The sequence below is a fragment of the Antechinus flavipes genome, chromosome 1 (assembly GCF_016432865.1).
Source record: "Antechinus flavipes isolate AdamAnt ecotype Samford, QLD, Australia chromosome 1, AdamAnt_v2, whole genome shotgun sequence".
In the NCBI taxonomy this organism is placed as follows: Eukaryota; Metazoa; Chordata; class Mammalia; order Dasyuromorphia; family Dasyuridae; genus Antechinus; species Antechinus flavipes.
In genome coordinates this window covers 636,468,768-636,489,125 of record NC_067398.1, presented here as the reverse complement: position 1 = coordinate 636,489,125, position 20,358 = coordinate 636,468,768, and the positions used below count along the sequence as shown (strand labels likewise).

The 20,358-nt window shown below is 34.4% G+C and overlaps 1 protein-coding gene across 5 annotated transcripts in view; it reads left to right on the top strand.

Annotated features, from left to right (window-relative positions):
- FAM135B (family with sequence similarity 135 member B) overlaps positions 1–20,358 on the top strand; it is a 500,817-nt gene that overhangs the window by 148,851 nt on the left and 331,608 nt on the right. For all 5 annotated transcript variants that reach the window (XM_051971132.1, XM_051971134.1, XM_051971135.1 and 2 more), the window contains exon 2: positions 10,168–10,263. In XM_051971132.1, coding sequence (XP_051827092.1) covers positions 10,187–10,263 — 77 coding nt within the window. In that variant the 5' untranslated portion in view covers positions 10,168–10,186. The remainder of the gene's footprint in view (positions 1–10,167; positions 10,264–20,358) is intronic.

Below are 20,358 nucleotides of genomic sequence, written 5' to 3'. Positions count from 1 at the left end.
CAGGGATTCTCTTTCCTCTTTCTTTGTGTACCCAATGCTTAGCACAATGCCTGTCTGGATAGGTGATCAATAAATGCTTATTGACTGACTAACTGAATAAAAAGCTTACTCATCAGAGCCTATCATTTCAGGGGAAGAATAAAAGTGGTGGAGGAGGGGTGATCAAGGTTTGGTAGCCAAAGAAGTAGCAAATGCTACCAAGAGGTCAAGAGAATAAGGATGTTGTTGAAAAGACCATTGGGTTTAGCCTTTAAAAATTCATTGGTAATTCTAGAGAGAACACTTACAGGTGAGTGGAGTTGGTATATCTTATCCTGATAATAGTAGAGTAATAAGGACCAGAAGGGATACTTTATGTATAGAAAGTAGAAGGTCCTATGATGTCAGGTGATTTCATTAACGTAGGAGGCTCCACAGTGTGAAAATACCTTCTACCAATGGCCATCAGCTGACAAATTCTAGTCATAAAGAGTGGCCTTGGAGCCCTGAGACATTACATTCTCTTTCCAAAGTGACATAGCCAGTATATAATCCAGGCACATATTGAATCCAGGTCATCCTTATTTCAAGGTTTGTTCTCTCTGCCCTATAGTACACTTAAAAAACTGTTTGTGGAATTGAATTGAGTTGTTAGTAGTAGAAATAAAAGTTGCAGTAAAGTGCCAGACAGTACAACTTTTACTGAATTATTAGGACAGTGAATTCTCCTGAGTTCATAAAGACTGGTGATGGTTCAATATAGTCTTTGAGGCTCATAAAAATGGCATAGTAAATTCATTCTAGTTCCCTCACTGCATCTGCCATGAGAAATATGATCTCTTGTTGATTTCTTTACAAGGTCTGGGGCTCAGGCTTGCCTTGCTTTTCTCATTCAGCCAACAGCAAGGGATTTACACTTCATAATACATTGTCTTAAGGTTCTCTTCAAACTCCCTGGTTTCTGATCCATCACTTACATACTCAGTGCTAAATGTTCTTTAGTAATCCTGTTTGACCTTCACAACAAGACTGAGAGTGAGGTCTATTTATACCTTCAAATGAGATGGCCTTTTTTTAAAAGCACTGTTCATACCAGCTTTGTATGATATGTCTGGCTTAAGGAGAAATGAGATGGTTTGAATGTGAGAGTATGCAAATATTTCTTTCAATTACTGATGCTGTGAGAAAGGAACACCCCAAATCCCTAGTGCTTATACATTGCCCATATCTTAGAATTCTAAGAGAAAGTTATGTATGAGTTGGTATGAGACTAGATTTTATAGATTCTTAGCCACAGCATTATCTAGTACAAAGCGTTTTAAAATGTGGGTTGTGATTTCATATATAGTCATATAACTGAATGTAGGGGTCATGAAATTATGATTTATTATTTGTAAATGTTACTGATATATTAGAATCACATAAAAATTTCTCAGGCAAAAAGAAGTTGCAAATGAAAAACATTTAAGAAGCCCTGATCTAGTATAACCTCCTTATTTTACAAATCAGGAAACAGACCCAGAGAGAAGAATTTAATTATACAGAATTTGCTCCAAATCTTAGAATTAGAATCACAGGATTTTAGGGAAGACACCTCAATGAACATCCAATCCTATTAATAAACTAAAGAAATTCCTAGTATAACATACATAAAAGATAAGTTCCTGCAGTTTTTGTTTAAAGACCTCCTGAAGGGGATTCTTCCCCTGCCTACCCAGCAAGTCATTTCACATTGTATACCTAAAATTTTTAGAACATTCCCCACCCTAGCCTCAATTTTCCTCTTTGAAAATTTTATCAGTTCTTCTCCTTTTATTCTCTCACTTCAGATTCATTTGCTGTTTGTTATTAATTTGAGTAAAGGGACCTGGAATATCATTTTGGTTCCACCATTTATATCATGTGACTTGTCACTTTATCTCAGGCTTAGCTTTCTCACTAGAGCAACATAAAATGAAAATCATAATCCTAATAATAACTGACATTTATATGCTGTAGTAGTTAGCAACAATTAATTTGATTCCTCAAATAACTCTTAAGAATTAGTCTTCAAGAATCACACATATTTGACCCATGTTGGATTGCTTGCTTTCTAGGGGAGGGGAGTGGGGAGAAAGGAAAGAAAAAAGTTTGGAATACAAGGCTTTATAAGGATGAATGTTGAAAACTGTCTTTGCATGTATTTTGAAAATAAAAAGCTATTATTAAATTTTTTAAATAGTCTAAAAGTATTGCTATCCCCATTTTTTTAAAATGAGGAAACTATGGCATATTTAGAATATTCTAGATAATCAACTTTTTAAAAAGTTCAAATAATTATCAACTTCAGCAAAGTTGCAGTATATAAAATAAATACCCACAAATGATCAGCATATATATATATATATATATATATATATATACACAGATAACCCATCAAAAAGAGATAGAAAAAAATTCTATTGAAAATGTTTGCAGATAATGTAAAATACTTGAGAAGACAGTACATGTCAAAACAAATCCAGAAACTCTATGAACACAAAAATAAACAAACAACAAAAAAAACCCTAAAATATTTCACACATATTGAAATCTAAACATCCGAGGAAATATTAATTGGTTATGGATAGTCTAAGCCAATATAGTAAAAATGACAACCTAACTAAATTCATTTGCTAACTCTGAACAATACCAATTAAATTACCAGAGAACTATTTTACAGAGCTAGAAAAAGTAAAAAATTCATCCAAAAAAAAAAAAAGGTCAAGGATATAAGTGAATCAATGAAAAAAAATGTTTGAGTAGAGGGAAAGAATACCAAACAAAAATTTTCAAAAATGAATTTAAAGTTAAATAAATAATAAATTTGAAACATTAGGAAACTGAGACTGAGAGCAGTCTCAATGCACTACATTGATGGGGTGGTTAATACCATATCAACTTCAGTCACCAAAAGGCAAAACATTAATGGAGGATAGATGATGATGTTGACTATGATGATGATGTATTTTTATATGATCACTGGTTGATCAGTTGCTTGCATTTTAACAGAGGATGAAAGAAGTCTAGAGAATGTTTAGTCATATTTTTTTTTCATTTCCTCTGTGATGATTTAATCAGCTTTCCCTAAACTAGAGTAATAATCACTGAGCAATGGGGCTTTATAAAATATAGTAAATCACTGAATTTAGGCAATCAGTAACGGGGATGAAAGAAGTCTAGAGAATACTCAATGATATTTCTTGCATTTCCTCTATGCTGAATTAATCAGCCTTGAGCAATGGGGCTTTATAAAATATAGTACATCACTGTATTTAGATTCCAGAGGAATTGGATTTAAAATTTCATTTTTGAAACTAACTGTGTGATCTTGACCAAGTCTCTAAATTGGTCTAAGATTCAGTTTTCCTCATCTATAAAATAAGGAATTTAGTCTAGATAAACTCTTAAGTTTTCTTCCAGTTTTTTAGCCATGGTCCTTTTCAGTTCTAAACCAGCTTATTACTAGGATGAACAACAACAACAAAAAAGACAGGCCACTTAATGCATTGGATTTTAGGTTTTGTTTATAATACAAGAAGCTTACACACAGCCTCTAAAGTATTTTCTAATTCTAAAATCATATATTCTCATGATATAAACTTTTGCATCCAGAAACTCTGATCACTTATGAATCTTTTTATGAATCTGACTATTTAGTGTTTCTTTGCAGTATTGCTAGCTTTGATTTATATCCTGTTACCTTTTTAGCAATTTAGAAGTCACTGAGGTCATAACAATGTCTATTCTGTCTCCTAATCAACTCCAATTAGATTGTTAGGTCTTGGGAAAGGGGGCAGAGTGATAGAAGATGTGATTGGGTGGGGGCTTTCTTTGTTGTTGTTCATAAGGGGAGGACCTCTTTTGTTAGCATTATGACTAGGGGAACCTTTAGAGACACTGAACAAAAGGGAGAAAATGAGATGTTTCATGAGTAATTATATTGCCATTCCAATGTGTTCTGGAGAAGTATAGATATAAGCAGGAAGTCACAGAAATTCAGAAATGACAGTCACTTTAAAAGTCATTTTGTCCAACTTCATCTGAACAAGTATCACCTGTAAAATGAATTCAGTAAATGATCATCTAACTTGTTCAAAGACCTCCAGTGAAGGGTCATCCCAAGATAGGGAAATGTTATCTTCAGAATTAGTTTACTCACTTGAAAGCTAACGCAAAACTGGTACTCATAGGTTGGACTAAAGATTGAACTATGAAGTATAAAAAAATTTAAGATTAAAATCAGAAGAAATCTATTGGATTGGAAGAGTTATGGATTGGAGAATAGTACATTAATACAATATAGTCAGATACTTCCCTAGATTGGATTTCACAGGTCATATACAGAGATATGACTGACTATTTTCATTGTATTTAGGAGTAATAAGAAGTTAGATATTGATAACAAAGTAACTTGAAATTCACAATAAATGAGAGGAGTTGGTGAAATGCTACATGAGTAATTATGTACCAATTTGGGATTTAAATAGCAAGTTTGAAGGGAAAGCAAAATGATTACTGTTGCTTGTGGATATAAGACTAGCCACAGTTATCTGTGAAGAATAAACTAATCTTAGCAAGTTTTGTGAGGAAGTAAATTATGGAAAATCTCAAGTCTTCTCTTTTGTAGATTTAAAAAATATATACGTACTTATATTTATCAAGGCTACTAATTAATTGTGAAGGATATCTAAAAGAAGAATATGAATATGTAATAATTTATGGCCTCAAGAATTCCCAAGCCCCAAGTTCAGTTTGGCACATTGCAACATCATATCAGTCTCAGAAATGAGGAGGTGACATTACTTGGAGCAGTGGAGTACTAGGTTAGGTGGCTGGTAAATATTATACAAGGAGCATTAACAGTCACTGGCTAGTGTCCAGGTTGAGATGAAGTGACACCTAAAGATGTTAACAAACTTGTTCATGACAATGGCTAAGTGCTGTCATAAGAATGGTCTAGAGTAATAAATCCATAATATATGGACCCATTTTCCAAGTTCATGCCTTTGTTCCATAGTGATGAATGTCAAACAGAGCAGCTGTAGCTACCAAAGTCTTGTAATCATTAGTCCAGAGGGAACAGTTCTCACTATTGGAATTGCACAGTTCCCTTTCTCTTCCCCATTATGCAGAGTATCTACATAAGTCCAGGGGGAGCAAGTTTGATCATAGCTCCTTCTGTTGGAAGAGGGGACAACAAAGAGATATTTTTCCTTCCTGAACCATAGCCCTTCTTTTGTCTGCCCTGAACTTCCACTCTTTTCTAACAATAACCTTTCCTGATATCTCTGCACTTCCTGGATCTGCAATATGTTTCCCTCACAAATTGTCACAGAAGAGATATATCAAAGTAGTCTTAGTAAACCTTGGGCATGGTGTTCCATGGTTCCTTGATCCATTGGCGATCAGTCTCGTGGCACTGTCCACGTACATTTTGACCTTATTAACCAGAAACCTAACTATGCCTAATATCTTCAGGATAGACCATTTGTTCTCCCTGGACTTCATGTATGTATGTGTGTATGTGTGTTTTGATATGATCTTATTATTGTCATACTTTACATAGTGCTTTCTTCAAAAACTCGTAAGTGTTATCTTGGGCTTACTGTACTGTTAAGATCTTCTCTAATCCTAACACTGTCATCTAGCATATTAGCTATCCTTCCCAGCTTCTCATTATCTGAAAATGTGATAAGCATAATGCTTCATATGTTCATTTTTTGTATGTACCAAAATGTCAAACAGCCTAAGGTGAAGGAAAGATCCCTTGGAGACTCCATCAGAGGCCTGTATTCAGTTTGTGTTTGCTCCAGATTATTTTTTGCTTGAGATATGGAAACCAATATCACATGGGACACAGAGTTTGAGGCATGCATAGCAATCACAGGAAGCATGAAAGAAAAAGGTAGATGTTTTCTGCTTTCTGATGGCATGTTTACCTGGTTAAAAAACAGTGACAGGAATAGTTTTGTGTCATTGTTGCCTCCTCTGCAAACATCTACTCTCCTGTGACTATACAATAAAGAGCAGGTCAACAAAAGTATAAATCTGTAATGCAATGGAAATCCAAATACAACTTATCCTGAACATCACAATCTCCCAAGAATCAAAATTGCAGATCAGAATTGCAGAGGTCAGCATGATGGCAATAAATAGACTGCAGCATATTATCCTAAAAAAGTGAGTGAATGAGTTGGGACAATTACTCCATCAGTCTGGGAATGTCTTTGAAAGCCCCAAATCTAATATTTTTTATTCAGACATGAATTGTCTCTGAAGTTCCTTCCAGGGTTCAATCTAGGATGCTGTGGATCTGGCCTATAGCTTAAATTATAGAAGACGCACTTTTAGCTCTTGAGCTACAAAGGTTCAAGAAAGCATGCAATAGAAAATCTAGTTGAGAAGGAAATTCTACATGAACTGATTAAATGAGAAGTAGAGAGAATAGTATTATAAAGAAGAGAATGAGATTTCCCTTGCCATTTCCTAGTATCTTTAGGAATACTGTTGCTCCTGATAAAAGGCAGCAATTCAAAACAGCTCACTCTGTAAGTAGCAATCTACTTTTCACCAATGATGGGATCACGTCCTGGAGATTTGCAGTGATTTTGCAAATGTTCACATAGCTAATGTGTGGCAGCATCAGCATTAGGATCCAGATCTCCTGGTTCAGTAGGCCCTTATTCTGGCCTTTCATGACAAATAGGGTTTGGGTTACAACCACCCCTTTAAAGGTGGGGACAGGGGAGAAGGGGGGAAAGAAAACAAATATACAAATTACATTTACATTTTAATTGCAAATGTCATAATTTGTTTGCCTGTAAATATCAATATAGGAGGAAATCTAGTCAGTAGGGTTGGCATTGGCCTTGTTCTTGAGGGTTTAGAAGAGTAGAAAGATCAGTGGGCCTAGGTGTAGAAGTTTGTTATTCAGAGGCTCATAGAAGAATTGACGTAGAGATGGAAGAGACTTCATTTAGTTTGATTTTACCCATTCATTTTACAGATGAGGAAACTGAAGAAAAGTTAAGAGACTTTGCCAAAAATCACACTATCAGACACAGGATTTCTGATACTGAGTTTGATAGTCTTAATCCATTCCCCTGCCTATATTTTCTAGGGAACTCTTGGGTTTGCTCTTGATTCTCAGTGATACAATACAATAAAGAGATGTATGCAGCTATTATGGATTAAGGGCCATTGAAGAAGGCAAAATAACCTGTCCTTTTAAGGTTCCAGTCTATTTACACCTTATTCTTCCTGCCCTCCAGGTGATTCATCTTCACCCTTGTCTTTCCACTGGCCTCTGAAGGAGAAAATGAGGCTGATGATTTTATGCATTTCTGTCCCATTCATATACAATTCATGCTCAAGTCAATATATCACTCTCATCATATCATTGGTCCTCTTTGAGAAAAAGGACTACCACCATCAACTCCCCCGACCCTCTGCCATCATATATACTCTTCAGAGCTTACACTGAAATGCTGTTTCTCAAGCAAGACACTATATTCTTTAAATCCAGGCATTTTCACTTGCAGTTCTCCTATTCATGAAATACTCTCCATCTTTCCTTGCCCTCCTGGACTTCTTTGAAGATCATGCTAAAGTCCCATCTTCTATAGGGAGCCTTTCCTAATCCCTTTTGATGTATTACCACATAAAAGCTCTTACTAAATGACTGTTGAATGAATTTCACATTAGATAACCTTCTTACCTATCTCTAAAAATTTTCTCTCTCCCTCTTACCCTGATTAATTTTTATACATCTTTTAAAGGTCAATTCAAATATACCTTCCTTCTTCATGAAGTCATCCCTAACTTCCCTAACTAGTAATATCCTCCTATTATTCTACTTTGTCACCTCTCCAATTATGTATCTGATTGTGTGTATTATGGTTATTAATTCTGCATGTCTGTGAGTTCTATGAAGATTATGTGTCTTATCTAAAATTTGTTTCCTGTAAGTTGTCCAGGTGAATTGAATTAAATTATCTTAATCTCAAGATAACTATTAATAGGAGGAATGCAATTTGCCCAGAGCCTCTGGCTTGAGTGGATTCAGTATTTTACTATATGGGTTATAAAGTGATGTTCTTCTAGCAGTACTCTACGACTGCAAATCATGGAACATCACAATCTCCCAAGAATCAAAATTGCAGGTCAGAATTGCAGAGGTCAGCATGATGGCAATAAATAGACTGCAGCATATTATCAAAGATTATTTTTACCCAAGGAATAGCCTAAATGTACAATCTAGAAAATGCTTAATCTGACAAGATAGTAAGTCAGTCATATAATGATAGGGAGGAAAAACAGATGAGTGGTCTTTGTGATATATCATTATCTGGAGAGTGCTAAAAAGTAGTGAAAGTCTTTAAACACATTAAGCAGATCTTCAATGGTATATTTATGGTTGAACAAGAGCAAGAATCGAGAAAGTATAGATAGACTGTGATTTATACCAGAGAGGTGGCATCCTGATTGATGAGATCATTGATCTATTCAAGCTGGTGACAAACCAAAGGGCCAATGATTCACAAGTTGAAAATGAATCAGAGTTACTTTCTATATTTAGAAGGGGGGATGGTTATAAGCTGGGTTGGAATGAGGGTTCCAAAATTAGAAGTTTGGTCAAGGTCAAGTTATTTTTGTGTTTTTTGCGTATATGTTTAGACATAAATATATGTGTATGCATATATAAAATATATACACAGGAATGCAATATATACATTAGTATCTATATTTTTACACATAAAAACACATGTCTACATATACACATAAGTTGTCAAAAATGTCGTACTTCAGTTTAAGCCTTACTAGGTAAAAGTTTTTAATTTAATCTTGGATCTATATATATATATTTTTATTTGGGCACCTAGCTCTTTATGTATGTTTGTGAATCACTGTGTGTATACATTTTTGAGATTCTTAAAATAATACATTCCCTTAATACATGAACACTATCAATCTCTCTAAAATGGCATTTAAACTTGTAGATGCCCAAAAATTTCTCATAGAATGACAATATAATTTTTGTAGAATTACAAAGTTTTAAAGAACAGCGATAATTTGTTTAGTGTCTATAGGACAGAGTATTGAAATTTATGTAACATTTAGTGTGTGTGTGTGTGTGTGTGTGTACACATATTGTCTCCCTTGGCTAAATTATTAGTCATTTGGATACAGAGTTGTTTCACCTTTGTCTTTGAATCCCTATCACCTAGCATGATACTTTTTCACAGTAGTTACTTAATAGAAATCTGTTTATTGATTGAATAATTTTTTCATCTATTAGTATAATGGAACATGAATTCAGGGAAAAATGGAAAGACTTGAATCAATTGATGGATAGAGAAGGAATCAAAATAGATAAAATAATTATATGATATAAATGATATAATAATGTAAATAAAAACTGTTAAAAGGCAGTCAATTTCTAACTATAAAGGCCATTGTCAATTCTGGACAAAACATAATGAAACCATACTTCCCTACATTAGGTAGAGTGACGGGCCTATTTGTATGGAGTGTTACAGATGTTATTGAAATATGTTATTGCTTTGTCTCTTGGTTTTGACTGTTTTTCTTCCTGCCTAACAAAGGGAGAATTTAGTTGGAAGAAAGAGTGTTGGAAAAAAGAGTGTTGGAAAAACATCCTTGGTTTAAAGGCAGAAGTCATGAATAAAACTTTTAGAGAAGTTAGTATAGATATTATAAAACAAAAATTATTAATACAAAACATACACATAGAACTAGAGCTGGCAATATAGAGACTGATGGAGTTTCTAACTTCGGCCCTCCAAAATAACACTTTGTGATCCATGGCAAATCACTTTACTATTTTGGAGCTTCAGTTTACTTATTTAGTAAAAAAATTTACAAATCTTTGTCCTGCTCTGTCCTCTTCAATAGGACTCACCTGAGCATCTAATCAGATGTTTGGTGTGAAAACATTTAGGGAACTATAAAATATTATATCTACATAAAGGATAACCATTATTAAAATGTTTGCTTCTATTAGATTTTGTTAATCTGTTAAAAACAGAAGTGTTTTATATGTTGTTTAAACACAACTTGGTTTGACTTTATCATTTCTTCTTTCTCTTTGGCTGAAGTGGCTTGAATGTTTAACATTTTCATTGATTTTTGGTATTTTTTTTCCAGGTAATGACCCGAAAAGATCATGTCTGAAGTACAGGGAACGGTTGAGTTTTCTGTAGAACTACACAAATTCCACAATGTGGATCTTTTCCAGCGAGGGTGAGTGTGGAAATTTTGTGATTTGTGTGATATATGTGTGTGTATGTATCTTCAAATGCGCATGTGCAAACAGAAGAATGAGCATACATGAATATTATGCTTGCTTATCTATGTATGTGCAGAGGATAGGAGAAGAAGAGGGAGACAAAAAAGAAGTAGAAAAGGAGCCTAGGGAATTATGGTAGGTTTGGGGTATAAGAGATTTTAAAAATGGACCATTAAGGAGAGGGAAGAAGAAGAGAGAAGGAAGAGGAGGAGGAGGAAGAAGAAGAAAAAGAGGAGGTGGAAGTAGAGGAAGAAGTGAAGGAGGAGAAGGAGGAAGAAGTAGAGGAAAGAGGAGGAGGTGGAAGAAACAAATAAAAAGAAACAGGAAAGAAAGAAAAAATAAATTATTGTTATTATTGTTGTTGTTAATATTCTAAAAAAATCTAAGATCTAGCAAATCTTACTAAGCTGGAAAATTGGACAAATAATTTTCCTGGAATTGAATGTATGCACCAGCACTGAAGTCAGGAGAACCTGAGTTCAAATCTGCCCTCAGACACTTAACATTCCCTGGCTGTGTGTGACCCTGGGCAAGTCACTTAGCTCCAATTACCTCAGGGAAAAAAAAAAAGAAAGAAGGAAAGAAGGAAAGAAAGAAAAAAGGAAAGAAAGAAAGAGAGAAAGAAAGAAAGAAAAAAAGAAAGAAAGAAAGAAAGAAAGAAAGAAAGAAAGAAAGAAAGAAAGAGAGGGAGGGAGGAAGGAAAGAAAGAAAGAAAGAAAGAAAGAAAGAAAGAAAGAAAGAAAGAAAGAAAGAAAGAAAGAAAGAAAGAAAGAAAGAAAGAAAGAAAGAAAGAAAGAAATGAATGTATGGCCGTTAGGCCATTGAGCTTATCACTCCTAGTAGCAATTGAAGGATGGATATTTTTGGCACAACTACTCATGAAGACTGTTCAAATATGGAGGAGTTATGATCCCATTAGTGGGTGAATTACTACATTTTTAAAAATAATTTTTTATTGATAGAACGCATGCCAGGGTAATTTTTTACAGCATTATCCCTTGCACTCACTTCTGTTCTGATTTACCCCCTCCTCCAGATGGCAAGCAGTCCTTTACATGTTGAATGGGTTGTAGTGTATCCTAGATACAATATATGTGTGCAGAACCAAACAGTTTTCTTGTTGCACAGGGAGAATTGAATTCAGAAGGTATAAATAACCCGGGAGGAAAAACATAAATGCAAGCAATTTATATTCATTTCCAGTGTTCTTTCTCTGGGTGTAGCTGCTTCTGTCCATCTTTGATCAATTAAGGCTCTCTTTATCAAAGAGGTCCACTTCCATCAGAATACATCCTCAAACAGTATCATTGTTGAGGTATATAATGATCTCCTGGTTCTGCTCATTTCACTCAGCATCAGTTCATGTAAGTCTCGCCAGTCCTCTCTGTATTCATCCTGCTGGTCGTGGTGAATTACTACATTAATGAAATCACAGATCCTTGAAGTCCTCAAATAAACAAAACCTTATGAGACGGTTTGTTGGAATTGTTGATCCTATTAAAATGTCTCTGATTTCAGAAGATGGTTTACACAAGGCAGCCAGATAAATGTCGCTGTAAATTATATCTTATTGTCAATCGCTAACAGAATATTGAATTTGTTGTTAAAGGTTTGGGTAGGTCAAGATAAGGGAGTCAATATGACATAATGAAAAGGGCACCGGACTTGGATTCAGGACCCTTGAGATCAAGTAGCAGCTTTGGGGCTTAACCTACTATGTGACAATAAATTGCTGAGTTTTAGTTTCCTAATTTCTCAAATGAGATAATAACCTATCCACATTACAGAGTTATGTTGAAGAGTGTACCTTGCAATGTTTAAAACACTATATGATTCTGTGCTGTGTTAGCCTTGGTAACAGAATAATCAGAGCTGCTTAGATTTGAATTTTAGCCTCCAGATAGTGACTTAAGTGAAACACTTCCAAAATGAAAGTGTTTGGGGTTTGTTTGTTTGTTTGTTTGTTTTAATACAAAGGATTAGGTGAAAGTAAGCAGCCCAGTAGACCATTTCTATCTTAAATTGGCAGCCACCTTATACCAGCCCCAGTTCTTGCTTCCTTTACTGTGAGATGTGCTACAAGCCCTGGTAATGAAAGCTTCATTGCGGCAAGCAACACATTAACTAACAATGAAGTTGTTCACAGCCCTAATGGGGAAATCTTTTTAAAACTTAAAGAAGGACAAGATGGAAAAATCCTGGCAGTGCCCTTGTGATATGTCTTCTGGATAGTATTATGCAAAGAACCACAGGGGAAGCAAAAAGATGATGAAAAAGGAAGATATAAAGGCCTGGCATCTTTATTCAGTGATGAAGCCATTGGAGTAGAGAGAATCATATTCCTAGGAATCAGAAAATTTAAACAGATTAGAAAAACTTTCAGCATTAATTAATGTGTCTGTCATAGTCAGAAAATAATATCCCAATATTTTTCCCTATGAATTTTCAGTTCCCTTTTTTGCAATCCTACAGGTTGAGATATATATATATATATATATATATATATATATATATATATATATATATATATATATACATATACACACACACACACACACACACACACACATACATAAAAGAGAAGTATGGGAAAGTGGGGGTTAGGTGGGAGGTATCTCTTTACTTATAATAATAAAGTACATATAATGTATAATAACACATTTACTTAGTATTTTATAATAAAAATGTCTTTTTATAATAACCCTTTGATATAACTAGCATATTATTATCACCATTAGCCAAGATAAGGAAACGATTAAATCATTTTTCCATGGGTCACATGGGTTACAAGCTAGTAAGCATAATTTGGTTTTGAGCTCACTTCTTTCCACTGTAAACCTAGTGTTCTTTTTATTATTCTTAGAGCCTAAAAGAGTCCAAAGTCATCTTTTTGAAGACCATGGTACTCTCTATGTCAGGAACAAGACTCTGAAATATGTGATGAACTTTAAGAAGCCGGTTACATTTTGAAGCTAAGGAATATCTCTTTGAATTCCCATATGGGGAGTTGGTTCAGATATCAATCAATAAGTCTTTACTGACATTGGCCATGTGCCCAGAATCATGCTGCATACAATGAGGGAAGTAGGGTTTGGGGGGATTGAAGAGAGGAATTCAGAAATAGTTAAAGGCATTGCCAACTCTCAAAAATCTTAAAAAGTTGTTAGAAGTTTAAGACCAATTATTTAATTCACAATCAAGTATTTATTAGATATCTATTAAGTGCATAGAATATAAAGAATTAAATTTTTATTCCCAATGAACTTATGTTCTATCCCATTAAACTATTAAAGAATAATTCTGAATAGTATGTGTTACTTTGTCAAATTGAGAAATACATAGTATAGATAGTACACAACCTGACATTTAAAGCCCTTCTCAGTTCAGCTGCAACCTAACTTTCCAGGCTTCTTGCACCTTGACCCCTTTCACCCACACTGTGTTCTGGCCATTGTGGCTGCCTAAAGCTAATCCTCCACATCTCCCACTTTCCATCTTTTGTACAGACCAACCCCATCCCTGGAATGCTTTCCTTTTTCACCTCTGCCCAGCTTCCTTCAAGGTTCAAATCATGTACCACCTCTTACCTAATACCTCTACTGACTTCCATGTTAGCACTTAATCCCTTCTTTGAAAGAGAACTCTATTATTCATTGTATTCCCTAGGTTCCATTGAAGATAAGGATTATTTTTCTTGTTTTTAGATCCTCCATGCCTAAAACAGTATCTAGTACAGTGTGATTGATAAATAAATGACTGATTAAATTGGCAAATTCTTGTTGAGGAAACACAAGACTATACAAGTATTCTTGATAATTAAATGTGTCTGAAAATGGAATGAGCTCTACCATTTGAGGTAGTGAGTTTTCTATCACTGTGGGCTTTTAAGGAGAGTTTATTTAGCTGATGCTAAGTAATGGATGTTGTATGTAATGTATCAGCTGGTCAGGCTCTTTGTACATTCCAACCCTAGGGATCGCTGATCTTATGAATGGAAAAAATATTACTTTATCAGACATTTCCATTCTAATGTGAATTTCTCAAATTTCAAGCTACTAGCTGAGATATTTGAAAAGGGAGAACACTAGATAAAATGAGATAATTCCACTACTAATCAAGACATGGGGACTAGCAATTAAAAGTGAAACTCTCTTATGTATTATTACTTTTTTAAAACATGTTCACAAGTAAGTAAACAAAAGTTATACAGAAGTGAATAAAAGTAATTTTGTAGGTATGCTGATAACTGTGGAAATAAAAATTATCTTGAAGGAAATATTACTTGAGCTTAACTTTGAAGGCAGCCAAAAGATAGATTTGAGGAAAGAGAGTATATCAGAAAGAGGATAACAGTTGATTCAAAGGCATGGAGATGAGGCAAAGGTAAGCTGATAAATGTTTAAGAACTTCTTGTTGGGGGGGTAGGATGAGAGAGGCTTCTTGTTGCTGTATACAGTGTTTTCCTGTTTCTGCTTTCTTCACTAAATATCAGCTCATGGAAAATTTTGGAGGTTTTTCTAAAATTAACTTGTTCATTTTGTATAGAAGAAGGATATTGTTACTTTCATATAGCATAACTTATTCAACTATTCCCCAGTTGATGGGGATTTACTCATTTTCCAATTCTTTGTTACCACAAAAAGACCTGCTATATAATTTTTTGCATATGTGGATTCTTTTCCATCTTTTTATGATTTCTGACACTGTTAGATCAAAGGGTATGCAGTTTTATACCCCAAAGGGTTATATATAAAAGCCCAGTTTCCCCACATCTTCTCCAATATTTATCATTATTTTTTCCTGTCATCTTAACTAATAGGTGTGAGGTGATATCGCAGATAAGTTTTAATTTGCATTTTTCTAACCAATAGTGATTTAGAGCATTGTTTCATATGACTACAGATGGTTTTAAATTCTTTATCTGCAAATTATTTGTTCATATCCTTTGACCATTTATCAAATGAGGATCAAGATACTTTTACATTTCATTTCCATTATTGACATTTTCTCTGTCACTTTCTTAAGTCTAGACAATCAACTGAATAATGAATTGATCCTTGATTTATAGTGTTTAAATGTACTAATTAAGAAGGCATAAATGCTCACAGTTAAAATTTAACAATTGATTCTCCAGGCATAAGTTGTTCATAACAGACCTCTGCATACAGGATGCCCTATATGCCAAAGAGCAGATAGTCAACATTGACTAGATCACAGAGTCTTTGGGGAAGACTATTTTGAATTATCCTGCAAAGATTTCCCTTCCTTCATATCCCTTCCCTAATATTCTATGTGCTAGCCAAAATGGTCCCTATTCTTTAAAATGAATCCTCTATTCCATTGCCTTGCATTTATATAAGTTGTGTTCCAGATTTGGAAAGCTTTCCTTTTTCACAGCTATTCCTTAAAAGTTTCTGGAGCCAGAATTTGAAAGGATTTAAATGTCTACCAGAAGGGTTTGTAGTTGTACTCTGAAATCAGTGGGAAGCCAATGAAACTTTTTAAGAGGAAAGTGACATGGTCAGACCTGTGCTTTAGGAAAATCAATTTGGCTAGTCTCTGAGTGAATGGCCATTAAGAGAGGGATTGATCAATGAAGCCTTAGGAGTTGATGGATCAGCAAGTCTGTCATTCAATAAGCATCAATTCCTCCAATGTGCCAGACATTGGACTAAATGTTATTAATACAAAAAAGGTGGGGAAGAAAGGGATAAGAGAGAGAGAGAAAGTAAGGAAAAAAGAGAGGAATAAGAGGGAACAGGGAAAGGGAAGGAAAGAGAGACAAGGGGAGAGATAAGGAGAGAGAGAGACAGAAAGACAAACATAAAGAAAGAAAGCTCCCAATGAGCTCATGATTTGTCTAATGTAGATCATAATATGCAAGAAACGGTGTGCAAATAAGTTATATACTTAATTAGTTATATACTGTATATTATAGTTATATACTAGACAAATTAGAGGTAGTTGCAGAGGGAAGTCACTAAGTTTAATTTGGATGGGAAAGGTTCTTGTAAAAGGTAGGACTTTGACTAGGACTTATAAGAATTCTTGAAATCTAAGAAGAAAAGGGAGATGATTAGAATAGAGACAGTTAGAGAACTGAAAAACAACCTTGGTGAAACTGATAAAAATTGGATGGTCCCCTATCTTGTATGACTATCAGCAAAGAAATAAGAAAAATAATGTTATACTATTATATTAAAAACTAGTTATTAAATTGTGATCTATCTTTTCCTCTCATTTTTATTGAGAACCAACTGCAGAAACGGTCACTCTCTGAAGGACATAGGTGGATGATGAGATTACTCCTTACCTCTAAGACAAGTGTTTTTTAAATAGGTTGGATGGGATTCTACCCAACTGGGAAAGTCAATTTCTGTTTAGAAATTAAAGAAAATCCATTCTAGGTAAGACCCTTGGTTGGGGAAGGTACCTCTATACTTGACCCACTCCATTAGAGAAGAGGAGAGAAATTTCTTTGTAAATTTAAAAAGAAAAAGATTTAAATCACTGCATTAGGTCTTTGGAGGACACAGAAAGAGTCCCTGGTCAAGGAGAGAGGCCAAGAAAGTCAGAACAAATGCATCTGGCTGGAAACCAGTTAATTTGATTAAGGAAGATTTAACTAAAAAGAGAGGAGAAGTGGGATATCTCTAGATAGAGTGGTTATACTAGAAACTGCAGAGGAAAGAACTTAAGACTTGGAAAGGGGGATGATAGTTGAAGTGCTCAGTAATTTATGGGAACATTTAACTAGTAAAAGGAACAGAAGAATTGCTCATGGGCTTAAGTGGCTGTACATTTATGCACATAGAATAAGTAATATGCAAAGTGAGTAATAATTTGCAATTCAGGGGTCATATTTCTCATAGTTATCACTGAAACTTGGCAAGATGAAACCTATGACTCAAGTGCAAGGACATACTTTGTTCAAGAAGAATAAATTAAGTAGAAAAGGAAGTAGAGTATCCTTGTATTCAAGATAATTCCTTATGTTGAAATCCATAAAATGAGGGTGAAGCCATGGTGGAGAGAATTTTTAAATTAAAAAAATAGGAGTTGATAGGTAGAGATGGTATATTGGCAGTATATATTGTGGGCCACCAGACCAGCTGCAGGAACTGAATGATATTTTCTAAAAAGAGATAAAAAAAATTGAAACTTGCATATGCACAAAAGTTAATAGTTGTTTTGGGAGACCTCAACCACCTGGATATCTGTGTATCTCTTTACCTCTCGCAGAACAGATAAAGGAGTCTTATTTTGCCTTCCCTATAATTTTATTGTTTACAAATTGGGGGATGTCATTGAGGAACTATCCTGTCATAGGTACAGAATGGTTCCTTGAATAGCTTTTTATTATTTGTTGTTGAGTTGTATTTATAGGAAACTTGTTGAGTAACTAACAATTTTATAGATTTTATAGTTCTGATTTAGTATACTAATTTTATAGTCTATATTAAATTTGTATTCTAATTTTATAGACATATTAAAAAGAAAAGTTTGTAACTACTATGATCCAGGAATAGTAGGACACATTCTTTAGAGTTTAGGAGAAAAGTTTTTGAATAATTCAGAGCAAGGATAGATAGGATACTGTGGTCTGCAACTCTAATAGGGAATTAATTTCAAGAGAGGTGAGAGATTTCTAAAGATGAAATTTGCTTAATGCAGTCACAATTGGTTCTAAGGAAATAAAGAGAAGGTTTTCTAAAGAAAAAGTCAAAAGTGGCAAATATGGCTTCACAAGGAACTCATCAATTGCCTGAGATTTTATAAACCACTGATATGAGAGACTGAAGTAAGGATAAAATGATTTTTTTAAAAGTGGAACAGCCTCAGAAAGCTTAATGCTTTTGTTATTATTAACCATCACTCATTGTCCCTGTCTTGCTCCAATCCTGAGAATGACCCTCACATAAACTAACTCTCTCCTGTTTCTCCCTCAGGATTTTACTCAGAGAAAATCTCAAAAATAACTTAAATGTAGGCTATGCCAAAGTCTTCACAGGTGCTGTTTAAAAGTTCCTAAGTCCTATAAAGATCTTAAGGACACACACACAAAAACGCATATAAAGAAATTCAGAAAAGACTTTATTTTGCCCCACAGGACATTCAGAAAACATATGTCTCAAAATAATCCATAAAATCATAATGATTCATCCCCCTTTTTTGTTAATTTCCCCCCCCCTAAGGATTTGAAATTCATGCACCACCCCATGATTTGGAATTTGTTCAGAAAGAAACTGTATTTTGACCCCAAAGAGATACTAAAGAAGGGAAAGGGACCTGTATGTGCCAAAATGTTTGTGGCAGCCCTGTTTGTAGTGGATAGAAACTGAAAATGAATGGATGCCCATCAATTGGAGAATGGCTGGGTAAATTGTGGTATATGAACATTATGGAATATTATTGTTCTGTAAGGAATGACCAGCAAGATGAATACAGAGAGGACTGGCGAGACTTACATGAACTGATGCTGAGTGAAATGAGCAGAACCAGGAGATCATTATAGACCTCAACAATGATACTGTATGAGGATGTATTCTGATGGAAGTGGATTTCTTTGACAAAGAGATCTAACTCAGTTCCAACTGATCAATGATGGACAGAAGCAGCTACACCCAAAGAAAGAACACTGGGAAATGAATATAAACTGTTTGCATTTTTGTTTTCCTTCCTGGGTTATTTCTACCTTCTGAATCCAGTTCTTCCTGTGCAACAAGAAAACTGTTCAGTTCTGCACACATATATTGGATCTAGGATACACTGTGACATATTTAACATGTATAGGATTGCTTGCCATCTGGGGGAGGAGGTGAAGGGAGGGAGGGGAAAAATCGGAACAGAAATGAGTGCAAGGGATAATGTTGTAAAAAAATTACCCTGGCATGGGTTCTATCAATAAAAAGTTATTAAAAAAAAAAAGAAACTGTATTTTGGATTGTTAGTGGGGCAAGCTATTGACATTCTAATGTATTCTTTTTTTATTCCAATGGTACAAATAGGTGTCCAGCTTGAGATAAAGATTAAATCTATTATTAAAAATTCCATTTTATAGCTGAGTTATCTACTTCAGCAATGTTATATAAAGTTGTGGAGTCTCCTCAAAAAGATGTGCTTAATACAAAGTAATAGCTTATATTTATTTTGCACTTTTCAGGTTTTCAAAGTACATTTCATATATTGTTTCACTTAGGACTATTAGGGCAGCAAACCTCCTTCCTAGCAGATCTACAATTAGACAAATCATTTTACTACTATCATTGTTTCCTACAAAAATGAATTAGGGTCTGGTCTAAACCATATTTTCTCCTCCCCAAACAAAACAAAACAAAACAAAAAAGCCACATTATTTCCTTAGTAGTATTTGGCACTTAGGAAGTACTTTTGTGACTTTTTAATGTCTGTTAACATTATGTATTTGTTTTTTAATTGATGGTGAAGATTAGGCTTGTGATCTTTATTCTCATTTTACAGAAAGGGGAAGTGAAATCATGGGAGTGTTATGCTATTACAAAAAGGATCTAACCTTGCAATCAGAAGACTAAAATTTGAGACCAAACTTGGCCATTAGTTATGTCATCTGGAAAATCAAATTCTATTTTATATCATGGTTATTTGTGCAAATATTTTATCACCTGCTTCTCTCTCTATAGATTTTAAGTTCCTTTAAGGCAACTGCTATTTTGCTGCTAGACTATATTGTCTTTTCTAATATCTAATCTACTAAAATGGAAGCACTTTAAAAGTGAATTCCATGTTTTACTCATCCCTCTGTATTTCCTCAGCATTTAGTAAATTAGGTAGACATAGTGAGAACCTCATATGTGCTATATGTATGAATATCACATACATGCACACACACACACACACACACACACATATATATATATTTCCATGTACACATCCACATGCATTTGCCACGTTCCATGGAATGTTAGAATTAAAGATTATCAGAATCACTTTTATTCTTTCTTCCATATACATGTATGTATACATATATATAAATGATTTAAATAAGTATATATGATATTTCTTTTTATATT